Genomic DNA, 19903 nt, shown 5'->3' with positions numbered 1-19903 from the left:
CAGAGAAGCTGATTTGGTCCCCTGTCTCATTATTCACTTAGGCATGTTTTATACTTCCGATCCTATTGATAACAATTGCTATCAAACAGTGTCCTCCACTCCCAGGTGTAAATTCTTTTTCATTATGATCCCACACTGCCTACAACAGTACTATTTAAGTGTGTGGTATATGTCTAAGAAGTGAAGGTATGAGCATGCGTGTGTGTGTGTCTGTATGCACATGTGCTTGTAGAATCACTGTGTTCCTAAAGTTGTTATTAAATGCAAAATGTTTGTATTCCTTAAAGGTTTCTGGGGGAAAACAAATAAAATAAAATAAAAATTAGGGAAACAAGGTGGACCTGTATATACTTAAAAGCAGCTTGTGGAGGGAGAAGGCTGGGGAGTTCTAGGGTTTAAAGAATAAAATTAAAAAGAATAATATAGAGAAGGAAAGAGGAGAACTCCGTTCCTTCTGTTAGGAAGTCTACAGAGGAGGGGGGTACTCTTCTGATACAGAAGGGGAGGGGGAGAGTTCTGGTTAGATGCAAATGTAGTTGGAAGGAGAGCAGGTTGGAAGATTCCTGTCCTGGGAAAGAAACAAATGGATGTGGAAGAAATCGTGCCTTCTTCTAAAAAGATGAGATGGTTTTTATGTTAAAAATTTTAAACTGTCAACTTTACTTTTATCTAAAGCACTGAAAGATGTAACAATAAAAAGGGTTATTTCTCTCCTCTTTGTGTGTGTGTGTGTGTGTGTGTGTGATTGGAAGATTCTATCAGGAATGGTTCTTAACGACAGTTTATTTAATTGATATTTCACTTTTGTGTTTTCCACTCAGTCCTGTGTTATCCAGTGATTTATTGTACGTGCTATAAGTCCAAGTATGTGTCCTAGAAAAAGGGTCATAGGTTATTATTCTGGTAAACTTTCATTAAAACATTCAAATAAGAGCATTCTCCTCAGAAATGTGTATTTTGCAAATTCTAAGTTGTGTAAAGCAAATACTCATGCTGTCTTTCCTTCTGATAGAGCACAATTATGACCATTTTAATTAAGACTTGATACTCCATACATATTTGCATCTTACAGTTTAATATATATGTGTGTGTGTGTGTATATATATATATATATATATATATTTAAAGTAGATGAATGTATCCCCAACAGTTGAATAAGTTCTCTGCTAAGGGTGGAAAACTAGATGGAATAAGGCAAGGGTGAAGGCTAGAGTTAGGAGGAAGTGTCATCTTTGAGGTTACACATGTCTTGAAGCAGTGGGCAGCACTCAAGGGACAGTTGGAGGCGATAAGTATGCCTGAGCCCCTCAGTGGTCACCTGGTGAGGCCTCGTGTAGTGCAGAGTTCTTGATAACTTGGAGCTAGAACCTCTGGAGTTGAGTTCTGGTTCTGCTGTGATTGTAGCAAAGTCACTTAACCTCTCTCTTACTCATTTCCTTCATCAACAAGTTGAACGTATCTTGCAGGTAGTAGAATTCTTTATGCATATCATGATTATTTTACGAGATGCAGTGTAACCAGTAGACAGTCTAGGTTGGCCTGAGTCCAAAGCAGGTCAGTATGTGAAGTGTTAGAAAAGGGTAGCAGTCTTAACAGTGGTCTCCAAACAAGAAGGTTCCTGCACTTCTGGAAACCTCTTTGAAGTTGCTTGGTCAGAACTCAAGAGTCTCCTGAACATGCCATGGATCTGCGGACTGGTGATGATGACTTTACGTATCCATATTGTATTGCAGTGTCCTTGTGAGGAAAATACAAAACTTATAAAAGAAGTTTCTCATTCTGTAATAAAAATCGCTTATATATTTTCCATGGCATTTAACCTTGACAAAATTAGCCATCATTTCTCATCAGAAGTGTTGAATATATTCTGGAGATGATTCTTTTCAACTCTGCCTTGCAGGGTTCCATTTTTTCTATTTTTTTTAAGTTTGTTAGTACTAAGCAATGATAGATTAAGCTTTTAAATATATAAAACAGTCTCTTTTTATTCAGATGGATTTAGAATTTGCTTACTTTCTTACTAAAAATATAAACCAACTTTGTGGACAAATACAGCTGAAATTAACTTGAATTTAGGATACCAGGAATATACAGTACTTCTCTTCCCTTTGTACTTTTTAGGGATGGTTTAAAGTAGCATTACTGAGAACCTTTCACTATAGTGCCTCAGAATTAGGTTTTCCAACAAAAATCCTCCTGTGTTGATGGAGAAGGATGAGACTAAGGTTGATTTCTCTGGACGGTGTCTAATCCTCAGTAATGGGCTCCTACTAATTAGGGAAACACTAAACAAAGGAGCTTCCAAAATTCATATTAAAAAAATCTATGCATGGATTTTATATTTTTGCATCAAAATAAACAGTTTTTAATTACATTTTTTCATGAACCTTGTGAATTCTGCCATACATGGCTCAGGCAAGGTTGTACCACCTGCCATGGAACAATTCAGTTGAAACAGAGATATGCTAAAGTCACTGGAAGTTGAACTTGGCCTGTTGAAGTGTGAACAAATGGAGTATGACAGTGTGTATTCTTTCTGAAACAAACAATTCTGGAAATAAAAGACACAGTCCACTGCTTTCATGATGAGACTACCCTGTATTGTTTTTTTTTTTTCTTCTCACAAAAGGGAAACTGACTTTTCATCTACAATAAAATCCAGAGACTTTGGAATAGAAAGCTTCAGGCTCTCATTTTCATTGTGTCAGTAAGGAGCTATGTGACTCCAGGATAAAGGTTTAGCCTTAGGACACATTGAGTTCTTTAAACAAAGAGTTTGGATGAGATCGTTCATTTTTAAAGTTCCAGGGCTAAGTTGCAGACCTGGTCTGTTCCAAAAAGGATTAAATTGATCCACCTATCATTTGCATTTCAGGGTTTTCAGTTCAATGTTTATTTTTAGTACTGCTTTAGTATTGCTCTAAGCCTCAAATACATTGTTAAAAATTATTATAATGTCAATTTATATCTGTTTTCATGGAAAACAGTCAGGTTTGTTTTTAGCTTACATGATAATGTTTTCCTTTTCATGGAGTGTCACCAACTATATAATCTTGGCAACATTGACTTGTTCCCACCTACTGAAGTCTAATCTAGAATCAAACATTTTTGTGTGATTAACACAGAATGTATCCCTGACTCTCAAGATTGTCGTGGAAAATCAAGTTAAGACAGTTCCTTGAGAGTGCTAAGAAGAAGGGGAGAAAGTGATGGAGTTTGCTCAGAATGTTAAATTAGCACTAACAATATGAACAGTCATTCCTACCTTTCATTTTGTTAACATTTCACTCTAGTTAAAAAATCTGCTCTCCCACAGAATCTGTTCTCCAACAGAATCATTAACCCCTGCCCTTGAAATGAGTTAGTTTTCCCTTCGGTGCAGCCAATGCAGTTCTGGCCATTGATAAACTGTAGTGTACCAAATTGTTTCTTCACCAGTACACCTTTAGGTTTCTAGTGAATTGCATATTTCAAGGTCTTGTTCATCTAATTTTCAAAAGGTGCAGGTACTAGGATGAAAATTAAAGATGTAATTTTTTTTTAATAATCTGTTGTACAGTTTTTGCCACCAGGTGTTTTTTTATTTTCCACATGTTTTCTTTTAGTCTGTAGACATGCAACTTTATGTTTTACCATTTAAGCTTATTCCTGTTACAGTTAGTGGAAAAGGAGGTGGCCAGCACTTCCTCTAGTCTTTCCTACACAGGCTCAAATTAACTCCCTTGTATGTTGGTTATATTCTTCCCAGTCATAGACTCATTATCAGTGCCACTCAACCCATCCCCAGGTTACTACCAAATTACCACAGTTTTCTCCCTTTGCCAGTTTTCCCCCTCGGAGTGCTCATACTCTGAGGTAGGGTTTGATCTCATTGCCATCCTGAAGTGAAGCAGTCAACAGCATTTTTTTAAAGGAGTAAGACTAGGTCAGAATCCTATTGTGCTGATGGCCACTCACACTTGGGATCTTTTGACGTTTCTGCTTCGTTTTCCCTCCCTCATCCCCTCTGTATTTCATTCTGTCTCTCCTTAGGTGCTTCCAGATTTGTCCTGAATTTATTGACATCCCTCCTTCTGTTCCTTCTACATAATCTTGATATCTTTTCTTCTTCCCCTAAACAAAAAATTACCTTTCTGATCACTCAGTAAATAGGTACTACCGGTTTTTTTTTGTTTGTTTGTTTGGTTTTTTTTTAGTTCTTTCTCTTTCCTCTAGAATAGGTGTTTCAGTTGGTGTTAGAAATTGATCTGATGGGCCGGCACTGCGGCTCACTAGGCTAATCCTCCGCCCTGCGGCGCCGGCACACCGGGTTCTAGTCCCGGTCAGGGCGCCAGATTCTGTCCTGGTTGCTCCTCTTCCAGGCCATCTCTCTGCTGTGGCCAGGGAGTGCAGTGGAGGATGGCCCAAGTGCTTGGGCCCTGCACCCCATGGGAGACCAGGAGAAGTACCTGGCTCCTGCCATCGGATCGGATCAGCGTGGTGCGCCGGCCAGCCGCGGCGGCCATTGGAGGGTGAACCAACGGCAAAGGAAGACCTTCCTCTCTGTCTCTCTCTCTCACTGTCCACTCTGCCTGTCAAAAAAAAAAAAAAGAAAAGAAATTGATCTGATGAACTACCCTGTACCAACCATGTGTATTTTGTAGGCACAAATACAATTATAATACAACAAATGACAATTACTATTTCAGGAGAAAGCAGCCACCCTAAGGCATTTTTTTTCACAGTTGAATTTGCATCTTTTGCATTGACACAGAATCTTCCCAGATTGTATCCAAGTCTCACAGGAGGCTTAGAAGAATAGGGACGGTCAGTTGTGATTGTTTTGTAGCTAAGATACAGCCTTGTGTGTAATCTCTGCAGTATTTGCTGGCTTGCTCCCTGGAAGTTTGCTAGTGAACATGTTTGTAACCTTCGCCAACTGAATTGTAAGTATCCTGTCTGCTATTAAAATTCCAAACGTCCCTATTAATTAAATGGAAATTGGACTGCTAAAAAACTTGCCAGTGGCACAGATGCCTCTCACTCAGATACTTCCTACCTCTTGCTTTTATAAACACAAAAGAAAGGAGATGGCTGTTAGTGCATCTGAATTGACAGCCTCTTTCTCTTGAAAATTCTAGAGCTGTTGAGTTCCATTCTTACAAGGTGAAAGACTGGCACCAGAACCCCACTTTTCTTCGGAATCTGCTTAGTTCAGATCTTAGCAAATGATGCTTTTACATTCTATTAAAGTATGTAGAAAAAACATTCAACCAATTATGTGAGGATCCTAAACCACTCAATACAGTATGTGCTAGGACATTCCAGTGATATTCTGTGAAGTGTAGGTTCTGCTGCCCTGCTGTTATCCCACCCCACTTCCATGAGGAAACCTCTGTCCGAGTCTGTAGGTTTCATAATGCCTGGTGTGCTTGCATGGAGGACCATCCCCCATGGAAAGCACTGAGGTTGAGTCCTCAGAGGTATGTGCATGGAGTAGGATGGTTAGTTTCCCTGAAAGGTTATTGGTTCAGGCTACACCGAGTTCCTCAAATAAGCAACTACTCTGATATCACTGAGCACCAGATTTTTGCGAATACTGGAGGCTGAGACGCTGTGAGCGCCCTCTCCCAGTGGTAACTAATTACATAAGCCAGGTCTCTCCTGGATAGGTTGCACTCCTGTCTCCGGTTCTCCCAAGAATTGCTGCCTATGTCTTTAAGTTGTCCTGCTGCATATCCCAGAAAGGCATTTTGCATATACAAAAATACTTTATAGTAGGCCGGCGCCGCGGCTCACTAGGCTAATCTTCCGCCTTGCAGCGGCGGCACACAGGGTTCTAGTCCTGGTCAGGGCGCCGGATTCTGTCCCGGTTGCCCCTCCTCCAGGCCAGCTCTCTGCTGTGGCCAGGGAGTGCAGTGGAGGATGGCCCAAGTGCTTGGGCCCTGCACCCCATGGGAGACCAGGAGAAGTACCTGGCTCCTGCCATCGGATCAGCACAGTGCGCCGGCCAGCCGCGGCAGCCATTGGAGAGTGAACCAAGGCAAAAGGAAGACCTTTCTCTCTGTCTGTCTCTCTCACTGTCCACTCTGCCTGTCAAAAAATTTAAAAAAAAGATATTTTATACTGTAAAGATGTCCCAATTTTGATGGAAATTCATTAATTCACCTCAAGAGCTCTGGTGAGTCATACAGAGCCCTGCTTTGTTTTATAGAATGGAAAATAAAGGTCTGTTCATTGTCCTTATGATCTAAAACTCCCTCTGTATCCTTAACAACTTGTGCAGAACACTGATTACTACATCATCATTGCGGGCTCCATATGCACGTGTTTGTTTCAGAATGTTGGGCTTCTAGGAAGGACTCCTCTGTTCTACCGTGCAGAGTACCTTTGCTTGCGAGAATGTTTCCCTCTAACTTTACATTCTCTGAGACTTCATAGGGAAGAAACATTCCCTTTAATTCTATGAAGAGTTTTCCAAATGTGAAACTACAGAGGAACTGCTTCGATAAAAGTCCCGTAGCCAAAGATAAAGAATTGAGAGTATGCTTTGAAAACATTTTTTTTTTTTTTACATTAAAAACCCACACCAGGTTTATTTAGAATACCAGCTACTAGGGTGTAGAATGGGATGCTATAACAAGACATCCACAGATAGAGGGGCTTAACCGAAACTCACATATAAGTGGGGAGTCCAGCCAGAGGCTGTTCCTGTGACACCACCAGGCCAAGGGCCTAGGATTCGCCAGCTTCAACAAGTGCTCCCATTCTGAGGCCTGAAATAGCCATGCCCGTCCCCACAGTCATGGGACAATGTAAGAGGATCTGATAAAGGAGGTGGGAATTGTGGTTAGCTTCTAAAGGTAGGAGGATGGGAGAATTGCTACTACTGAGAAAAAAGGTGAGAATGGGTATTAGAGGGGCCAGTTTTGTGGCACAATGGGTTAAGTTGCTACTTGCTATGCCAGTATGCCATATGGGCACAGGTTCATGTCCCGGCTGCTCCATTTCCCATCCAGTTCCCTGTTAATGTGCCTGGGAAAGCACCAGAAAATGGCCCAAGATACTTTCTGAGTAGAGCAAAAGAAAATAGCATTATTTTACACAAAGACCTAATCTGCATAAAATATCCCAAGACCTTAGTGTGAAACAAAAGATAACTTTAAATAGATTCTGGGCACAACCTTAAATACCTTACATGTATTATTTCCCTTGATAATCAAAGTAACCCAATGAATGTTATCTTCCCACTTCATATATGAAGAAAGTGATGCATACACAGAGAAGCTAATAGGCTACCTGCAGGCATAGAAGAGGGGGAGTTGACAACTTCAATCCCGACATGGATTTGGAATATAAGGTGGCCTGTATTCCATGTGGTGACCAGATGGCAATATTAGGCCTTCCTTCAGAGAGGATTCCTTTAATATTAATAAATTACCTTGAGTTTAAAATTTTTTTTAAATCCTAGACAACTATTTGCTTCTTTTTGGGTCTCAGCCTTAAGTATTGCTTTATTTTTTAAAGGTTTATTTATTTATTTGAAAGAGTTACACAGAGAGAAGAGAGGCAGAGAGAGAGAGAGAGAGAGAGGTCCTCTATCCAATGGTTCACTCCCCAGTTGGCCGCAACAGCCAGAGCTGTGCCCATCCAAAGCCAGAAGCCTCTTCCAGGTCTCCCATGTGGGTGCAAGGGCCCAAGTACTTGGTCCATCTTCTACTGCTGTCCTAGGCCATAGCAGAGAACTGGATCGGAAGTGGAGCAGCCTAGTCTCAAACCAGCGCCCATATGGGATGCCAGCGCTTCAGGCCAGGGTGTTAACCCACTGCACCACAGCGCTGGCCCCAAGTATTGTTTTATTTTTATAGTCCTGGAGGTAGATTGTAAAGAGATATTCTATGTTAATAATTAATAAATGAAATCCAGCTTTGAGTTATTAACTTATTTTTAAAATATTTATTTATTTATTTGAAAGTCAAAGTCACAGAGAGATGGAGACAGAGAGAGATGGAGAGAGAGAGAGATCTTCCATCTTCTGGTACATTCCCCAGATGGTTGCAAGAGCCAGGGCTGAGCCAGGCTGAAGCCAGGAGCTAGGAGCTTCATCTAGTTCTCCCACATGGGTGGCCCAAACACTTGGGCTGTCCTCTGCTGCTTTTCCCAGGCTGTGAACAGGGAGCTGGATTTGAAGTGAAGCATCCGGGACATGAACCAGCACCTATGTGGGATGCCGGCATCACAGGTGGTGGCTTTACCCACTTTGCCACAATACTAGCCATGAGGTATTAACTTGGACCAAAGGGAAGTAAACAGATTTGAACTAAATGTGGTATGCTAAGGTGCTTCAAAAAGTTCATGGAAATACATTTTACAGAGAAAATAAGCATGGATATAAAAATTTGCAACATATTCATATTTTAATTTCATTAAACTTTTGGTATACTCTCATATTTACGGCTCTTAGACAAATCTGTCATTTTGTTTTCTGAATGTCAAGAATTATCTAAAATGATCCAGGCTTATCTATATATAATACTTCAGACCACTTTTGAATCAATACAACCTGAAAAACAAGTCCATCCTAGCACTTGGCGCTTAATCTCATGCAAGCCCATTTAGGTGGTTCTTTATCCTCACATGCTTTAGTGATCACCTTTACTAAATAAGTACACCTTTACTTTACTTTTAGTCATCACCTTTACTAAATAAGATGAGAACTTTTGAGTTTTCAAATAGTAATGCCATGTCCCTGATGTAATAACCATGGACTGCATGGCTCAAGCAACAGAGATTGGTTTTCTCAAAGTCTGGAGGCTGGAAGTCTGCAATCAAGATGTCTGAACATTTGGTTTCCTTTGAGGCCTCTATCCTTGGTACTGTTGCTGCCTCTTCCCAGGGATGTCTCTGTACATAAGCCCCTATGTGCCTGTGTCCTTGTGAACTAATCTCCTCCTCTTACAAAGACACCAGTCAGATTGGCTTAGGACCTACTCTGGAAGCCTCATTTTAACTTAACTATCTCTTTAAAGTCCATATATCCAAATACAGTTATTTCTGAGGACTAGTGATTAGAGCTTCAACATGTGTGTTTTAAGGGGGACACAATCAGTCCCTCACAATGAAAGAACATTGAAACGTTGAGGTTGAGAAATCAATATATAGCTATGAGAAACCCAGCATGCGAATGTTTTCCCTTCCCTTATTTCACTTTAGGCAAAGTGAGTTTCAGATATACAGATGGTTTGTTTCAGTGACTGTAAGCCTCTTTAATGGGCAGCCATTTGGCATGGTGGTTAGGATGCCACTTGGGATACCTGCATCCCAAATCCGGGTGTCTGCATTCAAGTCCTTCCTCCTCTTCTGATGCAGCTTCCTGCTAATACACACCCTGAGAGACAGCAGGTACTCACGTACTGGGTCCCTGCTACCCACGTGGGAGACTCAATCTTAAATTTTGTGGGCATTTAGGACGTGAGCCAGCAGATGGAAGTTATCTGTTTCTGACACACACTTTCTCTCTGCCTCTCTACCTTTCAGATATGTGGAAAATAATTATATTTCTTAAAATAAATAAACCTCTTTACTTAAATACTTTGGCAGTTTATTAAGTTTAACATGCAGATTATTTACAACATATAAATGGCCATCTTGAACTTGCTGTTGTGCACATTGCGACTACCATGGGAAAAGGAAAAATCCATGTCATGTTAGCAAGCATTTTGAAGAAAAAGATCAATGTGATCGAGTGATGTGAGCAGATATAACAGGTACGGCGTTACAGTTGCTCGTAATGATGCCAGGTTTCTTATAAGATGCTAACTGTTTGCCATTGAAGAGCTGGGGTGAAAAGAAACCAATATTCAACGTGATGAAACTCTTTACTCAAGCTGTCATCTGTAGAGAACTTAAAGTACACGGCAACAAAATAAAGCATTTTATCTCTTTCGGGTTATGGGAGTAGAATAAAAGAGGATAAGTACATCACTGGAAAGATCTGATGTATCCTCTTAGAAAGTATCGTCAAGGGAATTTACTCTGTCCATCTCACAAAAATGTTCCGAATGGCATCATTTTTAGCTTCTTGACTACTATATTTCTTTCACTAGAAGTCTCTTCAGAAAATGGGAGGATAAAAGGAAAATAGTAGAACTATAGCTTGTAGGATTAACCTAGGGAATAAATGAGAGAAATAGAGGAAAACCATAAAAGTCAATGAACCCTATGCAATTTTCTAAAAATAATCCCACATCTATGACATTTTTATATGGTGTACTTATCTGGTTTGGAATGAAATATATTCAAATAACTTGGCATAACACAAAAGGAATATTTTTTATTTGTTAAAATGGTAAAGGAAAGTGTGGCATTCTCAGGGCAGACTATCTAATAAAAATGTACCACTACATGATCATCACAACACTGGATACATCTGACATTGACAAAGGATAACTGCTAGAAATTTTCTTTTATAGGATTACATGAGAACATTACTACAACATTTTGTGTGTAATACTGGGTATATACAATTTGGTGTGAGGAATATTGGCATGGGAAGAACCAGACCTTGAGATTATTGGGAACAGTGTAAATAATAATACAACAGCCCAAATGATATAAAAATGTGCACCCTAGGGCATTACGTAAAAGGTCCTATGTGATTTCTCTTTTGCTTATTTCTGTGGCTTCAAATCTCCCTGTCTTAACTCTAATCATTCAAAGAAATGTATTTTTCCCAAGGGGTCATACTTTTCTTTCATTTCAAGACCATTAAATATGCTGTTATCCTGACCTGAATAAAATATAACCCTCCCACACATCCTTTATCATCTATACTGAATAAAATTTCATTTGAAAATCCCTTGGATACCAGATTATAATCTTTTATTAAGTCTAATACTGTCAGATTTCACAGTTTGACTGCAGTGCTGCTATTTTATTTGAACACCAGATAAAGTTTTGCTTTTATGGAGCATGTTTTAGAAGTCATCATAAACAGCAGAATTATCTCCAGAAACTGAAACTAAAAAAGAAAGGAAAAGATTTGCATTTTTCACCTCATGGTCTCTCCAAGTCATCTGCTCATTAATTAAGTAGAATTGCAAGCTGCAAACTCACACACACTTGTGAATGTTCTCTCTCTTAACTTTCTACCATATTCTTTAATTTACAAAAGATATGCACATAAATACCTGTAGAATAAGCCCACAACGTAGCACTAAGACTGAATCACAATGCAACTTTTGCCTGTGTCTCTCCTTCCAAGCCATAAGGTGGTTAAGGTCAGGACGTCTCACCTTTTCACACTTACTGTTAGGGTACAAAGCTTTCAGGAAATAGTTTGTTGAATAAATAAAAAAGGCAAAGTGAATAAAGCATATCATGTTAGCCACAACTATTTTTGTAAAAAAAAATTGGATTTTGTCACCATACATATAGAAAATCAGTTCTGTCGCTGATCCCAGTAGTTACTTTCAGGATAAGACAAAGGTTACACTTACTTTATTTGTTGTAAGTTAATAAGACATGATTACATTATCTCTGGATTCAAACTGATCAATCAGATGATACTCTTTATTGATTTTTCCAATTAATGGATGAAATTGGTTAGTTGTGTTGGTATTGAAGATAACTGATTAGAAGATGACTTATCTAGGGACTAGCCCTGTGGCATAACAGATGAGGCTGCTGCTTGCAGTGCCGGCATCCTCCATAGGCACTGATTGGAGTCCCAGCTGCTCCACTTCCCATCTAGCTCCCTGCTAATAGTCCTGTGAGAGCAGCATAGGATGGCCCATGTGCATGGGCTTCTGCATCCATATGGGAGACCTGGAAGAATTCCTGGCTCCTGGCTTTGGCCTGGCCCATTGCTGCCATTTGGGGAGTGAACCAGTGGATTGAAGATTTCTGTCTCTCTGTCTGTATCTCTGCCTTTCAAGTGAATAAATCTTTTTTTTTTTTTTAAAGAAGAGAGGCCAACACTGTAGCTCACTTGGTTAATCCCCTCCTGCGGTGCTGGCATCCCATATGGGCGCTGGTTCTAGTCCCAGCTGCACCTCTTCCAGTCCAACTCTGCTGTGTCCTGGGAAGGCAGTGGAGGATGGTCTAAGTGCTTGGGCTCCTGCACCTGCATAGGAAACCTGGAAGAAGCACCTGGCTCCTGGCTTCAGATTGGCGCAGTTTCGGCCATGGCGGCCATTTGGGGAGTGAACCAATGGAGGGAAGACCTTTCTCTCTGTCCCTCTCTCTCACTCTCTATAACTCTACCTGTCAAATAAATTTAAAAAAAAGACTTACCAATATTATCTATCTTTATCCACCTAACAAATAATGTTAGACCTAATAATGTTGATTTTTGCATTGTTCATCTAATTCCCATCTACATAGAAACAAACTGACATCTAAAAGAAGTAGATAACGTCCCCTAATATATGTAGTCATCCAAAAACTTCCTCTCACTCACAGCAAACCTTTCACAATAGTTCTCCTCTCCGGTCTTCTGAGTGACCACTGCTGCTTCATTGGGTCTACTCTCTGAAAGTCAGCGACCTCCACTGAGCCAAGCATTACCATCACTTCTGTGTCTTTTCTCTAGGTGGTAATCAATGCATTTTTTTTCTTTCTTTACTTCTTGAAATACTTCTTATGATTTATACACCCTTGTACTTACCTATTTCTCCCTACCTTAAAAAAATCATCCTTTTTAGCCTCCCTAACAGTTTTGATTTTCTTGTAGACCTCTAGTACTAGTACGGGAATGTTCTATGATCCATTCTCTTTATACTTTTTGCCTTTATAGCTCTTGCCTCAGTAATTGCATATATCACCATGGGTTTTCGTGGTATCTGCTTGACAGTACACCTTGTCTGCTAGTGTATTTGTAGCCCTAACCTGTCCCTCATGGAACCTGAGTCATACATACCTGTCTACAGTATGCCTCATCCAGTCTTACTGCTGTTATAGCTCTTCATATCTAGAATGATGCCTATTATGTTATAGATTTTTGGTGTTTAATGAGTGTTTACAGAATGAATTCATAAGTCAGTGAAGTGTTTCTAAATATAAAATCTTGCTAAATATTCAGAAAGAGTTCATATGTAAATGAGACAACTCTGGAATGTTCTTTGAGAGACAGTTCACTCTTTCATAATGTTTAAGATGTCTGCCAAAATTGTGGATTTTGCTAATTTTTCATGTCTTTGTGACTATAGAAAATTGAAGTTCCCTGGTTTTCTCATCTTCTTCTTTTCAGAATATTTGAGAGAGTGTTTTAAAATCAAAGATATCATGTACAAGCTGATAATGGACCTCATGTCTTTTTTAGTGAATGATTCCTCAATTGATACAAATAATCATTAATAATGAGGATATTCTTAAAAACCAATAATATACTGTAATATTTTTACATGTTAATACATTGTATTTATTTTAAAACTATTTTATATGTAAAATATTCCTATGTTGTGTTTATAATATGTGTAGAGAGCTAGATACATATATTTGTGCTCATGGAATATATGTGATTCTAGCAAAGTTTTCCAAATGAATTTGTAAGTTCATATGCAAATATGTACACAAAAAAGTATGTGTAGCTAAACCGTTGTTCTATTTGCAAAATAAGTAAGACCAGATTTTGTGTTTTTCTAAACTGTGATATAATGGGACGATGCAAGCTTTGAATTTAGAGAATCAGGTTTCTAATTTAAGGTTTTACTAGTAACTACTGTAATGTTGAACAAGTCATTATATCCCTGGATGGTAAGCTCCACTAGGGTGAATATGTCCATCTGTTCTATTCATTAGCCAGTACCTGGAAAGGAGTAGTTCCAGACTAAGTGCTGATCACATTTGCCCCATGGATTATGTTTCTCCGTTTTTACAGTTTCCCATCTGTAAGATAACATTCTGCTCAACCTTCACATTCCCAGTTAATGTTAGAGCCCTTATGAACTGAAATAAAGCAGATTCAAAGCTGGAACACTTTATTCAGCTTCTCTCTGGCCATCAAGACTCTTTTCTTTGAATATTTATTAATATGAATTAGACAACCATTTGGTATCAGTCTGTATGCCATGCTCAATTGGAAGGAGTAAAAAGAAGATTTTAAAAATGTATGAATGAAATTCCAGAAATTAGGTAAATATAAAAGACACATCAGTGACCTCTGAGATTATGGTTTTACCTGGATGTATAGAATTCACACTTTGTTAGCTATTAAGGAGAACTGGTCTATAAATTTTATAACACCTTGTACATATACCCGTTTTTTAAGAAAGTGATATCTCATTTAAAAATACAAACAAATTAATAAATTTTATTTATTTTTAAAGTGTCTTTTTCTCTTGACTCTTGGAACAAATATGTAAGTTATAACAAACATGGGAAATATGTGTTAAGAAATGCAACAAAAATCAGATATTACAGTCTACTTCAGTGTCATCTGGACCTCCAGCTGTGCACAGAGCCCTGACATCTCTGGCAACAGAGCTTCTTGACCCAGAGTCAACAAAGGCATTGAAAAGACAAGAGAGGAAGTCTGGCACCCGTATGCTGCTGGCAAGACGACGGTACTCCTCACCACCAGAACTTGGAGCTTGCCTTCTGCAGTCACCAGGACCGGTTTTGCTCTGTGCTTCTTCCCTCCTCCTGCGTCACACACATACTTACTTCTTCCACATTCCTGCTTAATGAGACCCTGGCTGATTTTTAAATAAAATCCTTAATGCTGTACCCCTATCATTCTCTATCTCCCTTGTACTGCCCTTTTTATTTATTTATTTATTTATTTATTTATTTATTTTGGCCTAGCATGTATTGCCACCGATATTATATCATTATTTGTTCATTGCCTTCTTGTATAAATGCACACTAGAATGTAAGCTCTCTGAAAGCAGGATGTTTGTCATTCGCCAGTATATCCCCAATACCCAAAAGAGTTTATCACACAAAGCAGATGTTCAGTAAATATTTGATGGGTTATGGATGAATGGATGAAAAGCTGAATTAAAAAATTTTTACCCTGAACCCCCAAGCTGCTGATCCTTATAACAGTCCCTCCTCCTGTTTCCAGCATCGCCTCACAGTTTAGACTTAAAGTTTGTCCCATTTCTCTATCTGTGATCTTCATTATTTCCAATAAAGATTGGTGTTCCACCCTGGCTTTCTTTCCCCAGACTAACTTGAGTAAGCACTTGTAATTCCACTTGGCTAAGTACTTGGTAATATGCCCAGTGATCTTCCCCATGTCTCAAATGGGATCTAGCCAATATATGAGCATGAATGAAATATTGCTCCGTCACAGTAACTTCATAAATGAGCTACATTTAAGAAGGAGGCATAGTACAAAATGAAGAAATACAGAACAGCCATACATGAAATTGTTGACTTCAGTAATACATGTGTTGTACAGTGACTTGTCAGGAGAGCAAGACAGATCACAAAGGGCCTCTGGTGGGAACATCCATTTGAATGTTGGTGAAGTATGTATAAGTTGTTATAATGTCTTTATAAGACATTTTAAAATAACCATCAAGATTAGATTCCCATCCTTTCACTAGCACTTCAGCTTCTAGAAATGTATTATATAATAACTCTCCTGTAACAACTGGAAACATCCAAAAGCCTATCGATAAAAATGTGGTTTAATTGTGAACTGTGATACCCTTCGCCATTCCATGGAACAGCGCAGTCATTAAGCAGGATGAACAGAAATGTGTTTGTATGACATTATATTTAATGGAATGATAAAACCCTTAAAAAGAATGAATATAAAATGTTTGCATTGCATACTAAATGTAAAAATAGTTCCACATTAATATGTGTGATGTGATCCCACAATCAAGTTTATATCACTGTTCTAGATACAGGGGATAGTGGTGAGCAATATGCCCAATATGGCTACCCTTGTAGAAATTACATTCTAATTGGAACACAGAAAACAACCATGTAAAGGTTTGATGAAAGTGGAATCAGAGATATGAAGAAAAACAAAGTACAGCAAGGGATCAAGAAAGATGAGGATCAGAAAAAGCCTCCCTAAGGGTTTGAGAGCAGGGCAGAGATCTGAATAGAGCAGGAGATCAAGGCAAGAAAATGAGAAAGGACAGAGAGAAAGTAACAAGGCCTGTGAAGTGGCATGCTCGATGTGATAGGAAACAGGAAGACAGTGTGAGTGGACAGCAGTGATCACATGGAAATGAAAGATAGAAGGTGAGAAGTCCCAGAGGTATCCAGCGGCCGGATTCCGTGGCATTTAGTGGACATTGATAACAATTTGGATTTTCTTTCAACTTTTGAGATGAATCTTTATAAAATCTTGAGCACGAGAGTGACCTGTTCGGATTTATGTCTCTTTGGAATTGCCACGGATATTGCATAGAGGGTATTCTGAGGAGGAAAGGACTAGATGCGGGGAGAGCAGTTGGATGGGTATTGCGTTGGTCCTGTTGAGTGATGCTAGTGGCTTTCAGTGGGTTGGAGCAGTGGAGAGAGGTGTAGTGATTCTAATTGTGACATATTTTGAAGGTTAAGTCAAGAGGATTGGCTAATGGATTGGGGGTGGGACTGTTAGATGAATCAAGGATGATTACAAGGTGGTAGGCCTGAGCAGCTCAGTCAGTGGAGGTGCCATCTACTCAGGGGACAGGAGTCTGGCAGTCAGTGGAGACAGAGGTGGAGAGGGAGAGTGTCCTGTTCTGGGTATGTTAATGCTGAAATGTCTGCTAGGTCTCTCACTAAAGTTAATAGACAGTTGGATTAATGTCTCTGGTATAGAGAATGGTTATGACTGGAGACATATATTTGGGAGGCCTAAACCCAAGGCTGAAATCACTTAGAAAGTAATTAGAAAAAAAATGAAATCTTCCAAGAGCTAAACATTAGGGACCTCCTATATCTAAAAGCCTTAAAGTTTCTAACAAGATACTGGGGAAAAGCAACCCATGATAAACTAGCAAAAATGGAAAGTGTGGATCACAGAAGCCAAGTGAAGAAGCATGTATAGATATAAAGAAAACATAGTTCTCAAATTAATTATCATCATCTTCCTTTAGGGGTGAAATTATGGGATACTCAACATTTACTATCTCAAATATTTCAATATTTTATAATATCTATATTGCCTTTGTAATAAAGTCAGAATGAGAAGATTAAGAAAAATAACAACAATAAAAATTTAATAAACATGTTGAATGGGAAGCATCAGCATTGATCTGTATGTATAATCTATTCTATTTTTGATCAGACAGTTTACAAAGAGTCACTGTGACCAAAAATGAGAGGAAAATTAATCTTCCAAATGACTCATCTGAAAGTATACTTATGCACCAGTTTTAGAGTTTATGAGAATTGAGAAGTTTACATAAATTTATGAGAGTACTTCAGGAAGTTAGAGGAAAATAAAGATAAGTTAAACTTGGCACAAACAGATCTGAAGCCCATGCATATTTTTTTCATAATAAACATTTTCCTTGTACTTTTTAAAGACTCCTCATAGAAATATATGTATGTATGTATGTATAGCTTTTTATATATTATTAATGGATACTAAATGACACTATGCAAAATATAGAAGAAAATGAGAGATGCATATAAAATGTATGGATGGAAAAGAGTAACAACTTTTCTAACTTGTCATTATTGCCCACACCTGTAATCAAATGAAAGTTTGAGACTTTGATTTCCATACTATGAACAGAATTCTGGTTTGTGCTTTTCAAAGTGGCTCTAGGAAGTTTCTCTCAACTTAGTGTTTATAGAGGACTGAAATGAAAGTGCTAATCAGCATAATTCAATCAGCATAATTCACAGTGCGAATGGAAGCTCTCCCACTGCCTGTCAGAAATCCTACAGCTGAGTCAATAGAACCTGAGATGGCTATGTAACTTAGAATTAGGGCCCTTCTAGTTCTACATAATATATATGCCTTCTTCAATGAGATAGCATGTTAAAATTTTGTTTAAAAAATCAAATGAAATACTGTTAACTTATGTTTAAGAGGATTGCTGATATGTAGCAGTATCAGAACTGTGGTATTTTTCTTACTTGGTTCCAAATGCCTCTTCCTCTTTAAAGGACATGACCTGTTCCTTTAGGTCTGTTTCTGCACATTTGGAAAAATCTAGATTAGGAGAAACCTATTGTATTATCTTTCCATGTAAAATATATCTTTCCAGGCAAAACCAAGATTTGCCTGACATTTTCAGCCGCAATAATATAGTGAGTTTGTTGAGCCTTGGGCAGTCTCTACACCTGTGGCTATGGTGTACCTTCCACCGCTGCACCTCTCAGCCAAAGAACACGCTGGGGGAAAACACACAGTTACACAGTTAAGCAGGTGATTCTCTCAGGCCACTGTTTTTCTGATTAAGTTTTTAATTAAATGGAAAGTTAACTATTGCATTAGCAGAATCCATTGGCATTCAGGAGAAAACTGTCTAAATCAGACTTAGTGTTTCTTTTACTCTCTCCTGTCAGAGTCGGGCCACAAGAAGTTAAAAAGCACTATACAGAGAAGCACAGAAACAGGCATGGCGGCTGAAATGAGGAAGATGGTGCGGCAGCCAAGTCGGGAGTCTACAGATGGCAGCATCAACAGTTACAGTTCTGAAGGAAAGTAAGTGCCGTCAACGTGTCTGTGTGGCTTCACCGCCACAGGTTGTATAGGACCCAGTGAAATACCAGAGCCCCCAAGAATTACCCTGGAACTTCTCTCTTTAACCAGAAGGTCAGCCATCCTTGGTGTGAACCGTCCTGACCTCTTAGAAGTACACGCGGACCAGACCATACAAACGTTCTAAATGGATGAAGACATGCTGCATTAGTATGGATAAACTGATTTTCATAATCTAGTAAAGTGCAGAATAGTCCCTATTGAACTATAGTGGAAATAGAACATATTTAATAGATTCTGTTGTGTAACAAATTCACCCTCTGGCCCTGTTGCCAAAATCTTTTAAAATTTAGGAGAAACTGGCTGCCCATTTTCCTACTTGTCTCCAAACACTTTGGGACTCTGATTTAAGTATAACACTCCCATACGTGTAAGCAACTTACATTTGTTTGTTTTGGAAAACATTATCTATTTTTGCCCTTTTTTGCCTTAGGAAATGAAATCCACAATCTCTTCCTCAACATTTTTTTTTCATTATAGAATTTTAGTTAGTTAAAAAAACCAGAACTTTCTTGGTTAATTTTTTGCCATTTCCCATGAACCTTGCATAAAATCTGCATTTTGCTAAGCTTGAGAGTTTGCCTGGTAAAACAACTTTGATTGAGGTAGTGGATTTTACAAATAAGGGATTTTATAAATAAGGGATTAAGTGTTGCTGTGAAGATGGGTCTTGTACAGACTTTCCAGAATTATTCACTCATTACCATTCATCTCACTCCAATACTAATCTAAGTAGTCATAATTTGTTTTACTGACATTTTCCTGTTTTGTTTAGAAAATGAATACAATTATGCCAAGTTAGTTTTTAGGGTATTCTTTCCTATTCCTGAAATGAATGATTCCCTGGTGTTTGATCCAGTGATTGGTCTGCATGCTCCCAGCAAGCAGCTAATTACAAATCAGCAGGTAGGAAAGTTATGGAGATGAGCTGGCTGAAAAAGTACTAATGTTTGATGAAGTAGCATGCACAGATCAAAGACTGGAGATGTTTTCTGAGATAATAAGTAGCAAATCCAGTAAAATTTGGATAAGCCACTTAATCACTCATAGATTTTCAGTCTCTGGATGAGAAAAGAATGTCGTCTGTCTTCCTTGGCTGTGAGGAAAGGCTATGCATACAGCACAGTGGAAACAATAAATCCCATTCAACAGAGCTCATTCTAATAATAGTTACTGAATGCTAACTAACCAGCAGGGTCCTTACTACCCAGAGACAGTAATATCAGTGAGCCAGAGGAGGGTTGGATGTCCTGTGTT

General features: G+C 38.8%; 1 protein-coding gene across 50 annotated transcripts in view; it reads left to right on the top strand.

Annotated features, from left to right (window-relative positions):
• RIMS1 (regulating synaptic membrane exocytosis 1) overlaps window positions 1-19903 on the top strand; it is a 537571-nt gene that overhangs the window by 503488 nt on the left and 14180 nt on the right. For all 50 annotated transcript variants that reach the window (XM_051854559.2, XM_051854558.2, XM_051854586.2 and 47 more), the window contains one exon: window positions 18451-18589. In XM_051854559.2, coding sequence (XP_051710519.2) covers window positions 18451-18589 — 139 coding nt within the window. The remainder of the gene's footprint in view (window positions 1-18450; window positions 18590-19903) is intronic.

The sequence above is a fragment of the Oryctolagus cuniculus genome, chromosome 5 (assembly GCF_964237555.1).
Source record: "Oryctolagus cuniculus chromosome 5, mOryCun1.1, whole genome shotgun sequence".
Taxonomy (NCBI): Eukaryota; Metazoa; Chordata; class Mammalia; order Lagomorpha; family Leporidae; genus Oryctolagus; species Oryctolagus cuniculus.
This window is presented reverse-complemented; position numbering and strand designations above follow the sequence as displayed.